We start from the raw sequence: 17,948 nt of genomic DNA, 5'->3' as shown, positions 1-17,948 counted from the left end.
ACACAAATGAAGCCACTTTAGAAATAAAAATCCTTTTTTATATTCTACCCTCCCTTTCCACAGTTATATGTCATTTTCTTGTCTATAAACTGAAGATATTACCTTGGTAAGAGGGCTTTTATATTGTCTTACATTACTGTGAAATAGAAATGGCTTATTCAAATGAGGAATTATCTGCCTACCACATTATGGCTCCTACTTTCAACATGCAAGTGAAAACAGCTGTGCCTCCAGGCACGGCAAGATATTGATACATATTATACTATTATTATTGTAGTGGTTAACAACGCCGTGCAGAGAACACATTAGCAGGAGGTGTGGTGAGATACTACTGTAACATCTCTTGCAGTAAACACTACATATCAAGGATTATTTTTCGGTTGGGCATTTGTCTGTATGCTTATGTGAAAACCTTTAAAGGGTTTCTGACTTGTTTTTTTTGTTTGTTTTTTTTTTTTTTTTAATCTGCATTTCTTTTCTTCATTACATTAAAATAAGCTTTCCAGATCCCTTCCCCCTAGAATTCTGTTCTCTCCTAGAGGAGAGCTGGAGCACAGGAGCACGGGTGTGGCAGAGTAGCAGCACCCTGGGGCCGGGGTGCATCTGCTGGAGCCGCTTGCACTGTTCCTACAGAGTTACCTGACTCTGCCAGTGCTGATCCTTGTCCCTGCCTTTTTGCTCACCTGTGGATTTGCATTATGGTCCTTATGGACCATGTTTTCTCCTGCTTTTCATCCCCCAAAAGACCTTCTGCACTCCGCAGCCCCAGGCAAGGTCCCAAGGGCTGTTCTGTTGGCAGCTTGGGGCAGGAGCAGGAGGGGTTTGGGCTCTTAGCATCCCGACACCCCCATCTGCACAGGGCCCATGGCTGTGGGGTCCTGAGTTATTGGGGTCCCCCAACAGAACCCCTGCTAGGATGCTGGTTTGCAGGGATCATCCAACCAACCAGGACTTTGGTCAGTAAAAAAGGTATTTGAATCCTAGTTGACAGGAGCTGTTGCAGGTAGGGTGCTTGGGAGGCAGGCACAGGCAACATGGCACTGCCAGACCGCCACAGCACACCCTGAAAGCTCCACAAAACTGTGACACGATTTCTCTGCTAATTTAGAACTTTGCAACATGTTACTGAGGGCGCTGATCTGGTGCTATAGCTATTTCTGACAGGTTTTAGCATACATTTAAAATACACTTCAAAAATATAGTTCTTTAATTTCAGTAAATAAAGGATTACATTTCCTTGGGAAGCAGTTGCAGCTAGATGCTTGCAGTATAGCTGAAGGAATTAGTATGGCTGCCTATTGGAATTTTAAATATAGACCAGCGTTCCTATCTGCACAGTAATGCTCAGAGACATCTTTGACATACTGTGGCACATCATCAAAACCAAACAACATTTAAATATCATGGAACAATATGATAACTTTCTCAGCTTTTGGAAATGAAGACTTAGAGCCTTGGGTTCAGGTAGTACATTTGCTAGACAAAGTGCCTTACTTGAAAAGAGCTGAACTTTACCTAACTAAATATTTATAGAGAGATTGCATGGGAGAAAGCAGAAATAAGCCCAGTATGTAATCTAGAGTTCCACACAATATAAGAAGCATATTTTGAGGATAAAATATGTAGTGACTAACATATACAGGAAATATGATGGCCAGCGGAGGCCTGGGTCGTACCTGGTATTTTTCTTGTGTTGTAAGTGCCAGCTGTGGATTCAGCAACTGAAAGCAGCTAGAAAGAAATAGAAGCACATATTGTTCCAAAGAAGCCAGAACATGTCAATGATTTTAAATAACAATCCAAGACAACTTCCCCAGAAATACAGAGCAAGAGTTGTTAATAAGAAATCAGACTCACAGAGATGATCCGCCCTTTTATTGCAAATATGAGTTTTTTATTTTAATTTTTTTAGCAGATGTCACTGTCAGGAAGGAAAAAACATGGTCTCCTAAGCATGCAAAGCAAAGCTTCAAGGTGAATAACATGTGCTTGAACACCTTACTGGTGTTTGGAGAGCAAATGGAAAGCACACCACAGTTTGTTTATTTGGAACCCTCCTTAGTTTATTCAACACCTTCATTGATAGCTTGGGTAGCAAAGTATCCATTAAATCTGCAATTGGTGCTAAGAGGAGAGGATTTACAAGTGCTCTGGAGGTACCATGGGAATTCAGAGTAATCCTGACAAACTGGATCTGCTGTAATGTGGTTGCAATATTGATGAGGATAAAATGAAATGGTAATACAGTTAATCCATTGGACAGTCAAAAGAAGCAGGGACTGAGCTAGTCCTTATTGTGTGGGAAGTCAGACCAGCTGAGCTCCCGACATTCCTCCCAACCAGCATATCTGGGCAATGTCCCTTCAGGAAAGGGGCTGGGGAACCACAGGGCTGTCCTGTTACAAAGAAGAGCAACCAGCCTGGGATTGCAAACAAGCACGGCACACAAAATGTGTCGAGAAAGGAGCTGGGATGATTGCAGAGAAGATATGATTGCAGCACCTACAGGAAGGTAAGAGAAGCCCTTCTCTGTGTGCTTGGGAAGACGGGCTTAGGGTGTCAGCAGACAGCCATCATAGGCTTTTGGAGAGTTTTATAAAATTAAGGGGATCTGAGCAATTAATTATCCCTGGAGGTCATGAAATATCCACCAAAGAAGCTTCCGAAGAGCAGATTAAGCAAATATGTCCCAAGTGGTTGAGTTCACCTTAATCCTGCTTCAGGAGCTGGCCTAACCATTCTCCTAAGATCACTTTATTTCTGTGATCACAACAAAGAACTGTTATCGAAGACAAAGCTGTTATGTTTTGCCCTTTTATCTTGTTCCTTTCTCAGTGAAAATTGCCTGGCAAGAGAACCTTTTGGCTTGAAAGTTTCACACAAGCAGAAGGACTCTTGGTAGGAGGCAGGCATTTAACTCCCATTAGCTTTGTAAACGTCAGGGTTAGCGGCTCTGTGATAACGTTTTACATTTCATCTTCCAGATAACTGTTAGGTTGGATAATTGTCCAGATAGTAGGGTTTAGCATTGCCAAACATGCAAAACTCACTTGGCAAAGCACATGTATACGTTGGCTGATGTTTTCTTTTCCTCTCTCGGCAGTGTAATGGAAGGCTTTAGAAATTGTTATTTGGGATAAGAAGGGTTTTACTTGCAGCTTATACATGTATTAAAGTAGCTTAAGGTTTTTAGTGCTCCCCATCATTAGCTGAACTTACTGGGAAACATGATGTCTTTTCTTTATAATTTCTAAACAGAACTCAGGAAAAAAAGGTTTGATGGTAGATGATTTCAGAGCTTAAACTATAGAGGTGGAGAGTTTTGTCCTTTCAGCAGTCCTTATAAGCTTTTCTGACCACGAAATTCATTTTACTTAAACAAACAAAAAAACTCCAACCAAAACAAACAAAGAAAAACAAAACCATCTTGGGGAGCTAAAGGGAAAGGGAACAGTTATTTAGTACCAGCCAGAAACAAGCTAAAGATGTAGGAAAAAGTTCCAGAGTTCATTTTTTAACCAATGCTCCAGTCTTTGTTGGTATAAATGCTGGGTTTGTATGACAAGCAAAAGTGAATATAGACCCTGTATTATTACTAGGATCAGCAAAACAGCAGTATATTAAATGTAATTATAATAATTAATTTATGGTAATTAATATATGTTGTGGAGTTTGCTGAACTTTGTTTTAATCCTACCAGTGTTTGAAATATGACATTGTAGTTCCTTTGTGTTCAAGAGCTGGATTCTGTCCTCACATGCAAATGTGTAATTTTAATGAAGTACTGTCAAATGATGCATTTTAATTTGAAAATTACGTCTCCCCCTAATATCTTGCCAATTCCGTCATGAAACAGTTGATTTGTATATTTTTAAGGCATTTTTATTTGCCTTTTTAGTACAGTGGCAATTGTTTTGAATGAGTTTAGAGAAGGCAGCCCAATATGTTTTGCATAAACGATACATTACAGGGAAGGAATGTTCACATTTCTGCATAACAGAATGATTTTGTGCTTGCATAATTAGGAAATGGTTCTGTGTGATGTATTCAGGCGTCCTGGATCATAAATTTAAAGTTTGCTAACTGTTAGAGAAATTGATCCAGAGGCAGCTTTAGAAAAACCAGCCTGCTACTGCACACATTCAAATCTAATACGGTACTAATGCAGAGTGATGATATGTGTAGGATACTTGAGTATGTTCATGTCCTTGTCATTTTAATTCTGAAATTTTAACATAGCAATGCAGACTGCTTGGGGAAAAAAGGGCACATTTTGGAACAAAAATCATTAAAAATTTCTCATGCAAATATTTTGACAGGTTGGTGTAATTATATATAAAGACATGTCTCAGGGGAGGGATTGCAAAAATCTTAAAAGATATGCAAGATTCATGGAAGATGCCAGAAAAATTCTGCACTGCTATGAATTAGTCCTTGTTTTTAAGTATTCAAATTCACACCTTTTGCAGGATTTCAAATATTTGTGAATATATAAAATATTTGTGAGTATATAAATAGCTGCAACTCAGATCATTAATTTATTAGTCCAGATTGTTTTATTCCTTTCTTAATTTTGAAAGGTGCTGGGCAGCATTTTGAAACCCTTAGTTTTGTCAGTTGAAAATCAAGCTCCAGGTTGTTGGTCTGTTTTAATAGACATGTTTTGTGGTCAACCTTTTCATCACTCTGGTAGACAGGATTGCTCAAATAATCCAGTCATCTAGATACCTTAGCTCTGACAGTGTTCCTGGATACTAAAAGCATAATAAAGATTACAGGGATAGCAGGTGGGCTGGATTGATTTATGGTGATACGACCTTGCCAATGTTTGCAATCCCATTGTGAGTGCTGCAATATCAATGTACAATTTCAACTCCTGTCTCTCAGAGCTGTGTGAAAACTTGTCTGGGATATGGATTTCTTTGTCAAAACTCCTGCCTGTCATTATTTTAGCAAACAAAGACCATTTCTGGTGTTCCTAGTGGCGCTGGTGTAGGCCAGCTGTACAGCGGGTGTTAAACAAATAATTGCAGAGGACAACTTCTGTTTACTTTTTACATTGCTGACCTTATAATCGGGAATGTTTTGCACGGGTTAGAGCTAACTCTGTCTGACGCAGACCAATTCCCTGAGTGCTTGACGGAGAACGAGAGCTTCATTCAGCTGCTTTCAATCATCTTGTGGCAGAGACCCCCCACGAGCAGGTGGGGGCTGCCTTTTGGTAACCTGAGGATGAGCTGGGGGTGGGAGGTGTGTGTGTCCAAATGGGGAATGGCACCCACAAAATACCTTAGCTGATTGCTATCCCCACCTTGTGCTTGCACTTTCCAGTAGGTTGGTAAGCCTGTAGCAAAATTATTTACAAAACTATGTTATCAAATATATAAACACTGTGATGGTAGAATAGAAAGAAAGAAACTTTCAAAGCTGGCCAATGTATCTCTTATGCCATGTATTTCACAGCAGAACAGAAATCCTCAAATCTGGGTGTCTCTCTGAAAGATACTTTATGTATAGCTCTTCTCCAGCCTTCCATCTGCATATCTGCTTTCCCACTGACCCAAGAACAAGCACTTCCTTCTTTGCCTCGGTTAGATGATAAAATATTCTGTTTCTGCTGTGGCAGGATAAACTTTGCAACCCGAAACGCCCTGAAATCTGGAAATACATAACAGACGTGGATTTTGAAAGTTTGGCCATTCCCAAACCTATTGGTGCATGGGAACAACTGTTCCCTCTTATTCTGTCCCTCTCTAAGTGGATTGGAGGCTGTGGCTTCTTCATACAACATTCGTTTTTGGTAAGGTTTCCCGCAGCCCCAGTATTTCTGTGGTTTGGACTGCTGGCTTCCAGGGATGAAGCTGGCAGGCGCAGGGAGCTGGTGCTGCCCTGCTCTGGAGCAGGGTCCAAAGGCTGTTGGTTAAATTAAATTTCTTTAGTATAGAAATTAGTGGCCAGAGCATTTCTAGTGCAGCTGTGCGGGGCACTCCTGGCCTTGCCTTCCGCCAGCACCCAGGGCATGCCCAGCCGGGAGTGGAGGTTCTTGGAAACAGTGCTCCAAACTTGGTCAAAACATGAGAGGGCTGAGGCACCTTCAGGGCTTGTGGCAGTGTCAAGTGAGAGGGTTTCTCTGGAGAGAGAGCCTGTGCCTGTGTCCAGCAGGTAGCCACCAGAGCTGGGAAGTGACTGCAGCTGCTGGGATAAGCACACTGCTGCGTAGGCTTGCAGCAAGTGGAATTAGATTGCTGGGAGCAGGAGTCATCTGTGGCTCCTGAGCTAAAACATTTTGTGCTGTTGGCTTTTCTTTTGGAGACCACTGGGCAGATTTTATTTTCATGCTTTGTAAAATTTTTGAAAAAGTTTTGCGGCACTTAAAAAACAAAGGGCATAATTAGCTATAAAATGAAACAATTGTCAGGACTGTGGTAAATGCCAGAAAACACATTATGAGTCAGGATACTTCAAATGCTGGTGGCATAATACAGCCTAGGCACAAGGCCATGCCATGTCTCCTGGTGGCAAGGGCAGTGTGTGTGCCATTGTGGCATCCCCAGCTTGCTCAGCCCCTCTCACCACATGCACTCCTCAGCAGCTTTTGTGGGTCCTCAGGATCTCCTGGGCTGGGGTTTGGGAGGCCCTGCACGTTGTTTTGACTGTACTTGTGCCCTGACTCTCATCCATAATCAAATTTACAGCAAACTGGGTTGTAAGTGCAAGTCAGAGAGTAAGTGATGGAAACCACATGGGAAAATAAAAGGCACCTCAGCTCTGAAGCTGAGCACTGGTGTCAGCCTGTGCTGGCAGGGAGTCGTGTCATTACATAATGATGCATTTATCCAAACGGTGTTTTGTATTTTGGGAGACAGATGTGCCTTGCAGTTGCTAGTGGAAGTTAAATGTTAAATATGAAACCCATTCATTTTCTCTTAGTCATACTTTGGATTTAAGCAGATGTTTTCCTAATTTGTGGTTTTCAAATGTAGCATGCTGACAAGACATTTATCATTAACTACAGCTTCATCCATGCAGTTTAGCAAATTGGCCAATTATTAACAGTGAGGGTTGCGTGGTGGTTGATGCATAGTTCCTGCTGCTTTGAAAGGCCTCAATTGAAACTCAATACATTTTTACAATATAAATTAATTGAGCTTTGGACTACATCCCTGTTGTGTGAGTGCTCTCTGCTCCCACTGTCAGAATGAACAACCATTTGTAATGCACTGAGTAGCTGTGCTGTCTGTGAGCAGAGGTGGTGGAAAGTGAAGGATAATATTTTTCCAGTAGGAGCATGAAAATGGTGGTATGATGGTTTGGTGGTGGTGCTGTGAACTGGTGAGATGTCTCAAAGGTGTTTCCCAAAGCAAGGAACCACCATATGCCTGAAAATTTCATCTCCTATTTTCCCAGCTCTGGAATTGAAGCAGGCAATTCAGTCATTTATTCATCCCATGTATGAGACTTGAAGGACAACAGTCAGTGTACCTCTTATTTCTAGGAAGTATAAAGGCCTTGATTTTCAGCAGCTGGCACTGCAGAAATTTTGTCTTACATTCCAGCTGAACAGGGAAAACTCTTCAGGACAGCCTGTTTGTAGTTGCTTCCCATTCAGTTTTTTTCCTCCTGTATATTTGCATTTGCTCAGCAGGGAGACTATAGGCTTTGTTACAGAACAGGCTGCTGTGCAGATTAATAACACAAGAACTGTAAACAATTAATATAAATGCATGTGGAACATTTCAGCTTGTTTTATTCAGCTAGATGTGCTAGGTGGGAAATAACTGTGAGGCTGTCTTTAAAATCCCATTTGATGTCCTTTTCTTCACATCCCTCTGCTTTGTGGGAAAAGGGAACAATGGTGATACCACAAAATCAGTCAGAATCAGTGATGTCTCAGCAGGGAGGCTGGAGGTTGCATGAAGTGCAGAAAAGAGGAAAAATTGCTGATTTGGGGATGGTGTGGAAGGGCTTGTATGGCCTCCATTCCTGGTCTTCATTAGAAGCATAAATCCTATGGGTACTTAAAATGAGTTGAAGCTCTGGTCCTGAGGCTGATGAGGGCTAAAATTAGGTTTTAAAAGTGAGATCTTTGGCATAGTTGTCTACCAATTAACTTTTTGATGGAAAGAGATGCGGCAGCAGATTTGGAAGGGAAGATGGCCTGCTATGGATATATTCTCAATCACCCCTTTGCTTTCCCTACGTTTGGATACACCAAAGCTCTGGAAGTGGCTGTGTGTCCCATGCTGGGCTTTAACAGGAGGTGAGCATAGGTGGGCATGGGGTGAATTTGGCTAACCCAGATGCTGATCCTTTGCAGCGCTGCCAAGCTCCTGGAGAAGAGTCCGTTCTCTGTCGGCGCCCCGAGCCCCCTGCTCCCCTCGCCGGCGAGCCTGCAGCTGGCGCAGCTCCAGGCACAGCTCACGCTCCACAGGCTGAAGTTGGCTCAGACCGCTGTCACCAACAACCCGGCTGCTGCCACTGTCCTCAACCAGGTGCTCTCCAAAGTGGCCATGTCACAGCCACTCTTCAACCAGCTGAGGCACCCCACGGTGATGAACGCCCCGCAGGGCCACACCGCAGGCCCACCCCAGGGGCCCGGCATCGCTGGCACGAGGTTCCCCTCCGGTGGAATTGCCTTTCCTGCCCAGAGCCCGGCCTTAGCCACCCCAGGGGGAGGCCTGGGAGCCGTCCAGGCCCAGGCCCCCAGCGCAATTGTTATGAATCCCTTTGGAAGTGTCATGGCTCCGACCTCCGGCCAGCAACCCGTAGTGGTGGGTCTCAACAAGGCGGGTGCTTCCACGTCCACTGCTGCAGGAGGCTTTTATGAGTACAAACAAAATGTCGTCACTGCCGCCTCTCAGGCATTTGCCTCAGAGGGAGAACAGTCCAGCCAGCACGGCTTCCTGGCTGGTGGCACCCACACTGCCACCTCGGCAGCAGGGTCGCGCTACGAGAGTCCCTTTGGGGCTCCCGGCCAGCTGCAGCACGAGGCGGCAGCGACATTTCCCAAGGAGTCGTACGGGGCTGCAGCTCAGCATGGGGCAGCACGGGCCTTCCCCAGCGACCCACACACGGGCTCCCATCCGAAAGGAGATCCCGGCCCTATCTTACATGGCAGCAGTACAAGCAACCAGTGGGAAAATATCCCTAATTTCCCCAGCCAAAACAAGCCTGACCTCATGCCCGGCGACAGCCTGTGGCCGTCAGCAAGTCAGCAGCAGTATGAAATAAGAAACGAGCTGTACAACCCCGAAGAGCCGACACCTGACACAAAGTTCAGCACGGCCGCCCCCCCTGCCTTCGGCCGCCTCAACCACAGCGCGCAGAGCTTCGGCAGCCCTCGCATGAGGCAGAAGGAGGAGCGCAGTGGCGGCACGCCCGATCTGCCCACCCGCTCCCTGCTGCCACACCAGCTCGGCGACCTCCGCGGCGTGGCCCCTCTCCACTTCCCCCACATCTGCGCCCTGTGCGACAAGAAGATCTTCGATCTGAAGGTGAGTGATTTGAGGGTGTCCCTGGGCACGGTTCAGACCCTTGAACAGGCTGTCAGGTGACTGATCTGGCCACCAGCTCATGCCACCCCTCACTGCCAGTGTCCATCACCACAGAGGTGCCCTGGGAGACACAGAAACAAAGGGCCATAGTTTTGCTGAGGATGTGGTGCATCTGTTTCATGGCAGTTACTGGGGCTTCGAGATCCGGCTTTGTTCCACATCCTGCCGTGGAAGATGGTGAGGTTACAGCCCTGATGGGAGAAATGTGAGGTCTGAGCTGAGGTCATAGGCCCCTCATGGGCCCAGAGCTTGAAGCTGATCCCCCTGTACTGCAATCCAGTGTTGCAACCCCACGTCTGTAGTTTCATCTGCTTCTTCTTTTCTGATCTCAAAGGCTTCCCCCTAACAGCCTCATGGAAGCAGCTTGCTTAAACAAACCAGCATTTTTTGGATAACATTATTTTAAATACTCTTGTGTAGGAATTTTTTCTTCCTTGTGTCTCACAGGAAAATTTAGGGCTCAAGATGTCCCCAGAGACTCTGACCTGAAAGCAAGAAGCTGCTCATCACATGTGGTACAGACTGTACTCTCTCTCACTTTGCTGTTCATACTGCCAAGGGAGCTCCAAATTCAACCTCACCCTCAAGAAACATCTTCCCAGTTTCCCAGGCAGCGTGTTGTAGGTCATGTTTTATAGGACAGGTCTGGAGAAGGCCATTTAAGTGGCCCTCTGAGCCCCACAGCCATCCATGGTTGTTCTGGCCTCATAGTAAGCCCTGCTCAACAAGTCCTCGTGACCTTTCTGTCACATCACAGGACCAGCACCTAACCACAAAGGCATGTGTTCTCATGCTGATGGTGGCCTGATAATAAAATTATAACAGCATGTATGTAGGAAGGAAAATGGCCAGCAAATTAAATAGTACCTGATCTCTACACAGCCTGGGGATTTGGGATATTTCAATATATTTGCTTTCATGTTTACCTTTTACTATTTGAACAACTGCTTGCAAAAAGTTTTACTTTGGTTACTGGAGTTTGCAGGGCTGGGCTGAAGTAGCCCCCATCTAGAGCATGCTGGGCATTTCTTTTTTTCATTAAACACTTAAAGAACGCAGGGGTTTTTAAGTGACTGTAGTGCACTGCAGTGAGTTTCAGGGGATCTGTTAGTTGGCGTTTAATGCACTGCCTCAATTGGATCGTGGAAATGTAAATAGTTAAATGTACTTGGACATATTTTGCTGATCTAGTGAAATAAGTACAGTCCTGGCTGCCCTGAATGCTGAACGCCTTCTTTATGGACATTGCAGGAGCTGAGAGTGCTTTGCACCTTTGCAGGATGAGGTCCAGCAAGAGTGAAATAACTTCATTACTAGAAATATACTGAATTTAACAGCTAATACAGAGAAAGTTTTCTTTTGTAAAATAACTGATAATTTAACATTCAGATAATGAATCCGTAAATGCATTGGTCAAATGCATTTGTGACCAAATTGGTCACTTGACTCTGACATCACACAGTTTGATCTTCAGCATCTCAGTATTGTTTCTAGATTAAGATAAACTTAATGGGGGAATAATCTTTTGTAAATTTGTCTCAGGATTTTCCTGTGTTCATCATCTCTTTGTTTCAACATAGGACTGGGATCAGCACATTAAGGGAAGTCTCCACATCCAAAAATGTATGGCTTTTTCAGATAAGTAAGTATTATTTTAAAGTGAATTCTTCAAACTGAATTGCTAACAGAGTATCCCTTACTTCAGTGGTTTTCCACTGGGAGTTTGCTCCCTAACAATTCAGCTTTAATATTTTTGGCACATCATGCATGTTCCTAAAGTCCTTTCTTTCTTTTCCAGCACTGGTATCCGGTGTATGTTAAGCTCAGCGGATGGAACATTGCATTTATCACCAAATAATGCAGCAGTTTTCAATCCATCTAGCATTGAAGGTGAATAGTTGTATGTACAATAGTTAAAAACACTTTTTTAATTGAAGGGGAAACCAGTCTCTAAGGAGAACTGCACTTTTAAAATTAAATGTGATAAATGTTTCCAAGGAAAAATTTTGAGAAGTTGTGCACAAAAAGAATGAAAGCCAATACTATGCCCTTTGAAATATGTGGGTTTTTTTCTTTCCAAGAACCACTTGTTTTTATACTACAACAAAACAGTGTATAATTTGGTCTAGAGGCTATGAAATTACTTAATATGTAAATGGAGCATTGCTTACTGCACACATTAATGCAATTAATATGAGCCTAGATTTTAATGAAATGTGTATAATCCATTATTTAGATTATCCACCAAATGTTGGCGCATCTTTTATCTCCACACCAGCAAGATCCTTTGGCCAGCCAGGTCCTACATTTTCTTCTCCTCCATCAGGGGTAAGAGTGAGTACCTAAGCAAACTGATGTCTGTGTTGAGATTCTTGTAAAAGCCACTTCTACTTACTTTCTTTTAGACAATAACCTGAACATTCACTCTGTTATTTCAACTTCCCTGCAGTTCTTTTATGCTTTTGATTTTGACCAAATATGAACTTGATTATAGTTTTTGTTTTGCTTTTTTTTCATCCCAGTGCTAGAAGTTGTTTGCTTGTCAGAGTTATTTGGGGAGGTGGGTAAATAGGTTTGTGTGTGTGTTCCATTGACTTTTTGCCCCCATTGTCTGAGTCTTTTTGACCCAGAAAGGTCAGCTTCATCTTGGAATGAAGAGTTGGATTAGTTTTCAGTTACCTTCAGTATTGACCCCACTAAGCAACCTTGTGTCTCTCTGGTTTGCAGCAATTGCTCTCTGCCTCTCTCACACTGAGGTCCTTCTGCCAGGTAGAAATAATGGCAAAGACAGTGGCTGCAGCTTCACTGTTATTTGCCTGGATATCAGTTCATTATACTGGATTAATTTTTCCTTAGTTTATTTTAGTGTTGTATTTATATCCTCTGCTGTCACTGGTAGCCTTTTAGCAAGTTTGCTTTGATGTGGAGCCTTCCATGGTTTAGGTTTATTAGTCCCCGCCCTGCATTCAGTATAGATCCCCAGTTATATTGCTCTAATGCACACTTGAATTCCTAGCTCTATAATAAAAAAATGCCAGAAAAAAGAACCAACATGAAAAGGAGTTCTTACAATGAAGAAGCAGAAACATTTTAAAAGGAAAAAAAAGGCAAATAAAAGCAAACCATATTCATAATGAAAATACAAAATTGTTAGGGTTGAAATGAAACTCATCACATATCAGAAAGCTACAACTAGACACACCAAGGACTTATGTTAGGGCGTTCATGGAATAGCAGCAGTAATCCAGGGGTTCAAGTTTTCACCTTGTTAACTTTTATGTATATATCTCCCCTGATGTGGTCTCAGACACTCTGGAACACCAGACTGAGTTGTGTCCCTGTGATGTTCCAGTTCACATCAGGCACTGCTTCCAGGAAAGTCACCCAGATTTCCTTAATCCAACTGATTTTCTACTGTGCAGTTTTACTGTGCAAGAGGTTATTTGAAGGAGTTTCAGCTTCTGCCTGTCATAGACACTGTGAGTGCAGGCAAGCAGAGAGCAGAGCTGCTCATGACAGCTGCCTCCAAGGTCAGAGGTGGACTAGCAGTGGGTGCAGAGGAATGTTCCTTTTCATCATGTCTGTCAACTTCGCAACAAATGAAATTACTGCTAATACCAGTGTCATTTCTCTTCAGAATCTGTCACTATTTATCATTTAAGCTGCCTGAAGAAGTCCTCCTTCTGAATGACTTGCAGTATTTTGAGACGTAAAAGAAACAATAACTTTGATTTTCCTGGACTCTGTAAATCCCTTTTTTCTTCAGAAGGCTATTGGATGAACAAGGAGCTATATTAGAGGTGTTAAGACTGAGTTTGCCAGCTGTCATTCACTCTGCAACCCAGGTGGCTTATAATTTATTACACCTTTGCACGGTAGTATTCACTTTCAGCTAAGCTGCTGCCATTTAACTGAGCAGTAGGAGATTACACTTGACCCTGCGTGTAATCATAAACAAAGTGTTCAGATTTCTGAAAGAGCTTGCTCTGTGCTGTCCATCTGCAAATAACTCTATCCCTCTGTAAAAGGAAAGTACTACCAGTCTTCACTTGGGCATGGAGAGCCATTAGCCCTAGAGGGATAAGATTGGCAATTTCTTACTATCTTTAGGAAAAAAAATTAGTTTTCAGTTTTGGATTAGTTTGGATTATGAGAAGCTTGAGAAAGGGATAAAGAATTTGGAAAGCAAGAAACAACAACAACAAATTCTAAAAACCAGCTGTAATAAAAAATCACCAAATTGGATGGGTGAAATAATATTGAAAATAATATGAGGTGCATTTTGCTGCTGTGCATGATTTTTTTAAAAAATTTGTTTTTTGTAATAGCCATGCAGCTGCACTGGTAACCCCTGGCAGACATTGGTTGCAAAGAAAGTTAACTTTGAGCCTTATTGAAAATTACATTCAACACCTGGCATGCAGCAGCTCCTCTGACTTCCTCATTGTAGATACAGAACATGTGTATTCCTTTTCTGGCTGTGATTTACAGCTCTGTTTAATGAATGGATCCAGTTTAACTACAATCAGCTGACAAGATTATTGCTTGGTACAGCCTGTTAGCTTCTGGCATGAGTATGTGACCACTTCTTAATCAAGGACTACAGCAGGTTTATGACATAGCACTTTAATTTAAGCCATTGCCAATTGTGGGGAAGTGGCAATGTCTCACAGTTCTTTGATTTAGTGTACTGAGGGCTGTGTGTGGGATCGTGAGCTCTGGAGCCAAGGCAGGCAAGAGCTGAGCCTTTCTAGTCCAATAGACTCTTACACACCACCTTTTAACAGAGCTAACAAAACAAACAGAAGGTGACTGGTGACCTGGGGAGTTCTTACACTGGGACTGCATTTGGTGTGTCCTTTTCCTTTTCCTTTTCCTTTTCCTCTAGCTGTAATAGTGTTCTTCTGTTCTGTGCTACATGCTGCCTTGCCAGATGTGTGCAGACATCACTACTTTTTCTGTTCAACAGAAGTTGAGTTGCTTCATCTTTTTTTCAGGATCAGGTTTTTGTTATTTTCCTGACAGAAAAAATACCTTACTTCTGGACTTTTGCACTTCTTTGACTTATGTTATGCACCTGGGAGAGCTCTGTGAGATGCAAGCTAAGTAGCAGATTACTGTGTGATGCAGGGTCCTAGTGCAGCAAAAATACACAAATGATTAAATGGTAAAGTCGGGAGGGAAGGCAACAGGATGGAGGTGTAAATAAGATAACATTAGCTCTGTAACTTGTGAACTTGCTGACAAGCCAAACATTTGTGATGGCTCTGGTGAACTTGATCCCACAAGATTACATGATTTGCATCTTCCCTTGAATGGCACAATTTTAACTGAAGGTAGAGTTACTTCTTCAGTAAAATCCTAATGCAGAGGTCATAAACATGGAGGTGGTCTGGAAAGATTTAATCCTATGTGATTGATGTTTTGCTTGTCATTAGCTATGGTACATTAACTTTTGCACAGGGAGCGTAGAGCCTGCTTTCCATGCCAGGGAGATGGGTGGCTCTTTCGGAACTGCCCCGCCACTCCAAAATAGACTTCCACCCTTGGGAAGTGATCACCACTCCAGTGCTCTGTGCCTGTGCCAGCCCAGTTCGGGAGTTCTGCCTCCCTGCATGTCCAGTGCTCACTGTGCCCCTGGGGATAAGTCCCTCCTTCTGTGTGTGGTTGCAGTGAGAGGGGGAAGTAGCAGGTTTTCTAACCCAGGTACAGCTGTGTGTCCTCTCATAAGTTAAGTGGGATCACTTTTATCCCTGGCCCAGTCTGTTCAATGAAAAAGGTTTAAATTTAGTCCCTTCTATCCTGAATACCCATGTAGTCACCTAACCTGATTTCCAAAATCCATAAATTAAGCAACGACTGCAGTGAGCAGTCAGTTTTTGCAATAATATCATTGATCCTGTTTGAGGGACAGTCTCCCATCTAGAAATCCTCTCTGGACTCGGCAAAGTCCAGGGATGGAGACTCCACTGCAGCCTGCACTGCAGCTAAAGATTTCCCTTTCCATTTGTACTTCTAAACCAGGATGTTAAAATGCAAGTTTTTAAAGAATATTTTTTCTTAATAGCAGGTACACAGAGCAGAGCATTTCATTTTTTTGTGGAAATGTAACATGTTATCTAGTGGAGAGAATATCTAACATAAAAACATTGGATTGAATTGTGGTTTTTTTCCCAGTTTCCCCAGAGGAAATCTACGCTGGGTCGAGTTGTTCACATTTGCAACCTCCCCGAGGGAAGCTGCACAGAGAATGATGTCATTAACCTGGGCCTCCCGTTTGGAAAGGTCACCAACTATATCCTCATGAAATCTACTAATCAGGTACTGCACGTTTGGGGTTACCAGCCTTGGCAGCTATTGGCATAAAGACATAAAAGTATAAAGACAGAGTCTTTGGGGGAAACCTCTTACTTAGCAATACGAACGTAAAAATATGAAGCCCGTTCTCAAAGTGAAAAAATTGGTGGTCACTGAATTAAATGAGGTTGTAAACATGACCACATCTAAACAAGTTCCTATTTAAAAATTCCAGCAATCTCAGTGAAAAGCTTTTGTAAAACTGTTCTTTTTCTAATTTTTTTAAAGTGAATAACTTCCTGTCTTCTCTCAGCCATTTGTTGGGGTTACTTTCGGACTTCTCTTGTTCTTTATAGTAGCTAAAGTCTACCCTAAGTGGCTTAAGTGTACCAGTAGTGTAAGCTGGTAAGAAAAGAATATCTTTTCTCACATTCCTGTAGCAGACAGAATGGATGGATGTAGAATCCATGCCAGTGGATAATGTTTGAGATTGTAATGTTTAAAAAGTCACAGAATCATAGAATGGTTTGGATTGGAAATGTCCTTAAAGACCATCTAGTTCTAAACCCCTGCCATGGGCAGGGACATCTTCCACTAGAATAGGTGGCCCAGAGCCCCATCCAGCCTGGCCTTGAACACTGCCAGCCAAGAAAGGTTAGATACCAGTCATTTAGTTTTTAACTGAACCAGCTTCTAAGGTCACATATTGGCTTTAATAGCAGATTGGAAACCATTATTTGCAGTTAAAAAAAAGACTGAGAAATGGACTGGGTGTTATCATTTCAGCTTCAGGCCTGGAGAGCTACCCAGTTTTGTACTATCAAGACATTCTGCATGAGAAGAATCCAGAGAAAATGTATTGTGCTGCCTTTTCTCTCTTATACTTTGTATTTTTGATTATGTATTAGATTGTAAAGTTCTCTCCATTTGTGCTAGGCCTTTCTGGAAATGGCTTACAGTGAAGCAGCCCAAGCCATGGTACAGTACTACAAAGAAAAACCTGCTATGATAAATGATGACAAGTTACTTATTAGGATGTCTAAAAGATACAAGGAATTGCAGCTGAAGGTAAGAGGGTCATTTCTGATCAAATTATGTGAGTTCCCATGGCATACCTGGAGAATACATTTTAAGAGATTCTTGCTGATTACTGGTTTCTAATTAATGCGTTAATATTATGGAAAAAGAAAGACAACTTAATGAATGTATATTATTAATCTTTTACACTTATCTGCTTGCTCTTACTCTAAATTGTAATTCCTGGAAGAGACCCCATTTTCTCAGATCCTTTCATACCATTATTTCAAAACTCCCTTCTGAGCTTCCTTGTGAGCAGGCTCCCTATATTGCTTGGTCTAACAAAGGTCTAAAACACAGACATGTGTAAGATACAACGTGTCAGCAAAAATAAGATGGTTCTATCCTTTTAGTCAGGTATTAAGCCCAGAACAATGCTCTTTTCACTGCATCCATGTTTGAGTCATGGCACAGTCTTGACACCAAGAACTGGTAACAGGACTAAACAGCAATTTAATTTCTTTTTATTTCTTGTGAGTGACCTAAGTTATAAAGCAATATATATATTTTTTTTAACATAGAGTCAAACCAGAGCAATATTCTTTAGACTTTCTGTAGAGTGTGTGACACTTCTGTTGTGGACACTTGAGTGATGTCCAAAGATCACTGCTCTTGTGAAAGTATTTATAGAGGCTTATATACTGCCATGTAATGCTAAGAGAGTAATTTCATTTCATGGTGACTTGGACCAGAACTGGCAGTGCAGAGCTTAAAAGCTCCATATTGTATTACCTAACACAGCACAAAGTTATTTTATAGAACAGCTCTGTAATGTTCCAATTTAATGTTAAGGGTCCTTTCATGAGCCTTTGTGAAAAAAATCAAGGAACTCGGATGGTTTGGCTTGACCTTTGGAAAAGCCTCTGTCTCTCCTGTGTGTGTATAGGAGTTTAAGGAGATTTTAAAGGAGTTGCCAAAAGTTAGTAAATCAGGGCAGGCTTTCCTAATGTGGTACAGGGAGGGGTTCAGATGTTGTGTGGTGGAGATTGTCCATCTTAACAGAGAGGCAGGAGTTACCCA

At 42.5% G+C, this 17,948-nt stretch overlaps 1 protein-coding gene across 3 annotated transcripts in view; it reads left to right on the top strand.

The window, feature by feature from the left end:
* The window catches only part of RBM20 (RNA binding motif protein 20), a 103,451-nt gene that overhangs the window by 67,831 nt on the left and 17,672 nt on the right, over nucleotides 1-17,948 (top strand). For all 3 annotated transcript variants that reach the window (XM_063405331.1, XM_063405332.1, XM_063405330.1), the window contains exons 2-7: nucleotides 8,318-9,494; nucleotides 11,135-11,196; nucleotides 11,353-11,444; nucleotides 11,791-11,882; nucleotides 15,732-15,875; nucleotides 16,788-16,919. In XM_063405331.1, the coding sequence (XP_063261401.1) occupies nucleotides 8,318-9,494; nucleotides 11,135-11,196; nucleotides 11,353-11,444; nucleotides 11,791-11,882; nucleotides 15,732-15,875; nucleotides 16,788-16,919 (1,699 nt within the window). The remainder of the gene's footprint in view (nucleotides 1-8,317; nucleotides 9,495-11,134; nucleotides 11,197-11,352; nucleotides 11,445-11,790; nucleotides 11,883-15,731; nucleotides 15,876-16,787; nucleotides 16,920-17,948) is intronic.

The sequence above is a fragment of the Prinia subflava genome, chromosome 9, assembly GCF_021018805.1.
Source record: "Prinia subflava isolate CZ2003 ecotype Zambia chromosome 9, Cam_Psub_1.2, whole genome shotgun sequence".
In the NCBI taxonomy this organism is placed as follows: Eukaryota; Metazoa; Chordata; class Aves; order Passeriformes; family Cisticolidae; genus Prinia; species Prinia subflava.
The sequence above is the reverse complement of the archived record's forward strand: the minus strand, read 5'-3'. Positions and strand labels throughout refer to the sequence as shown.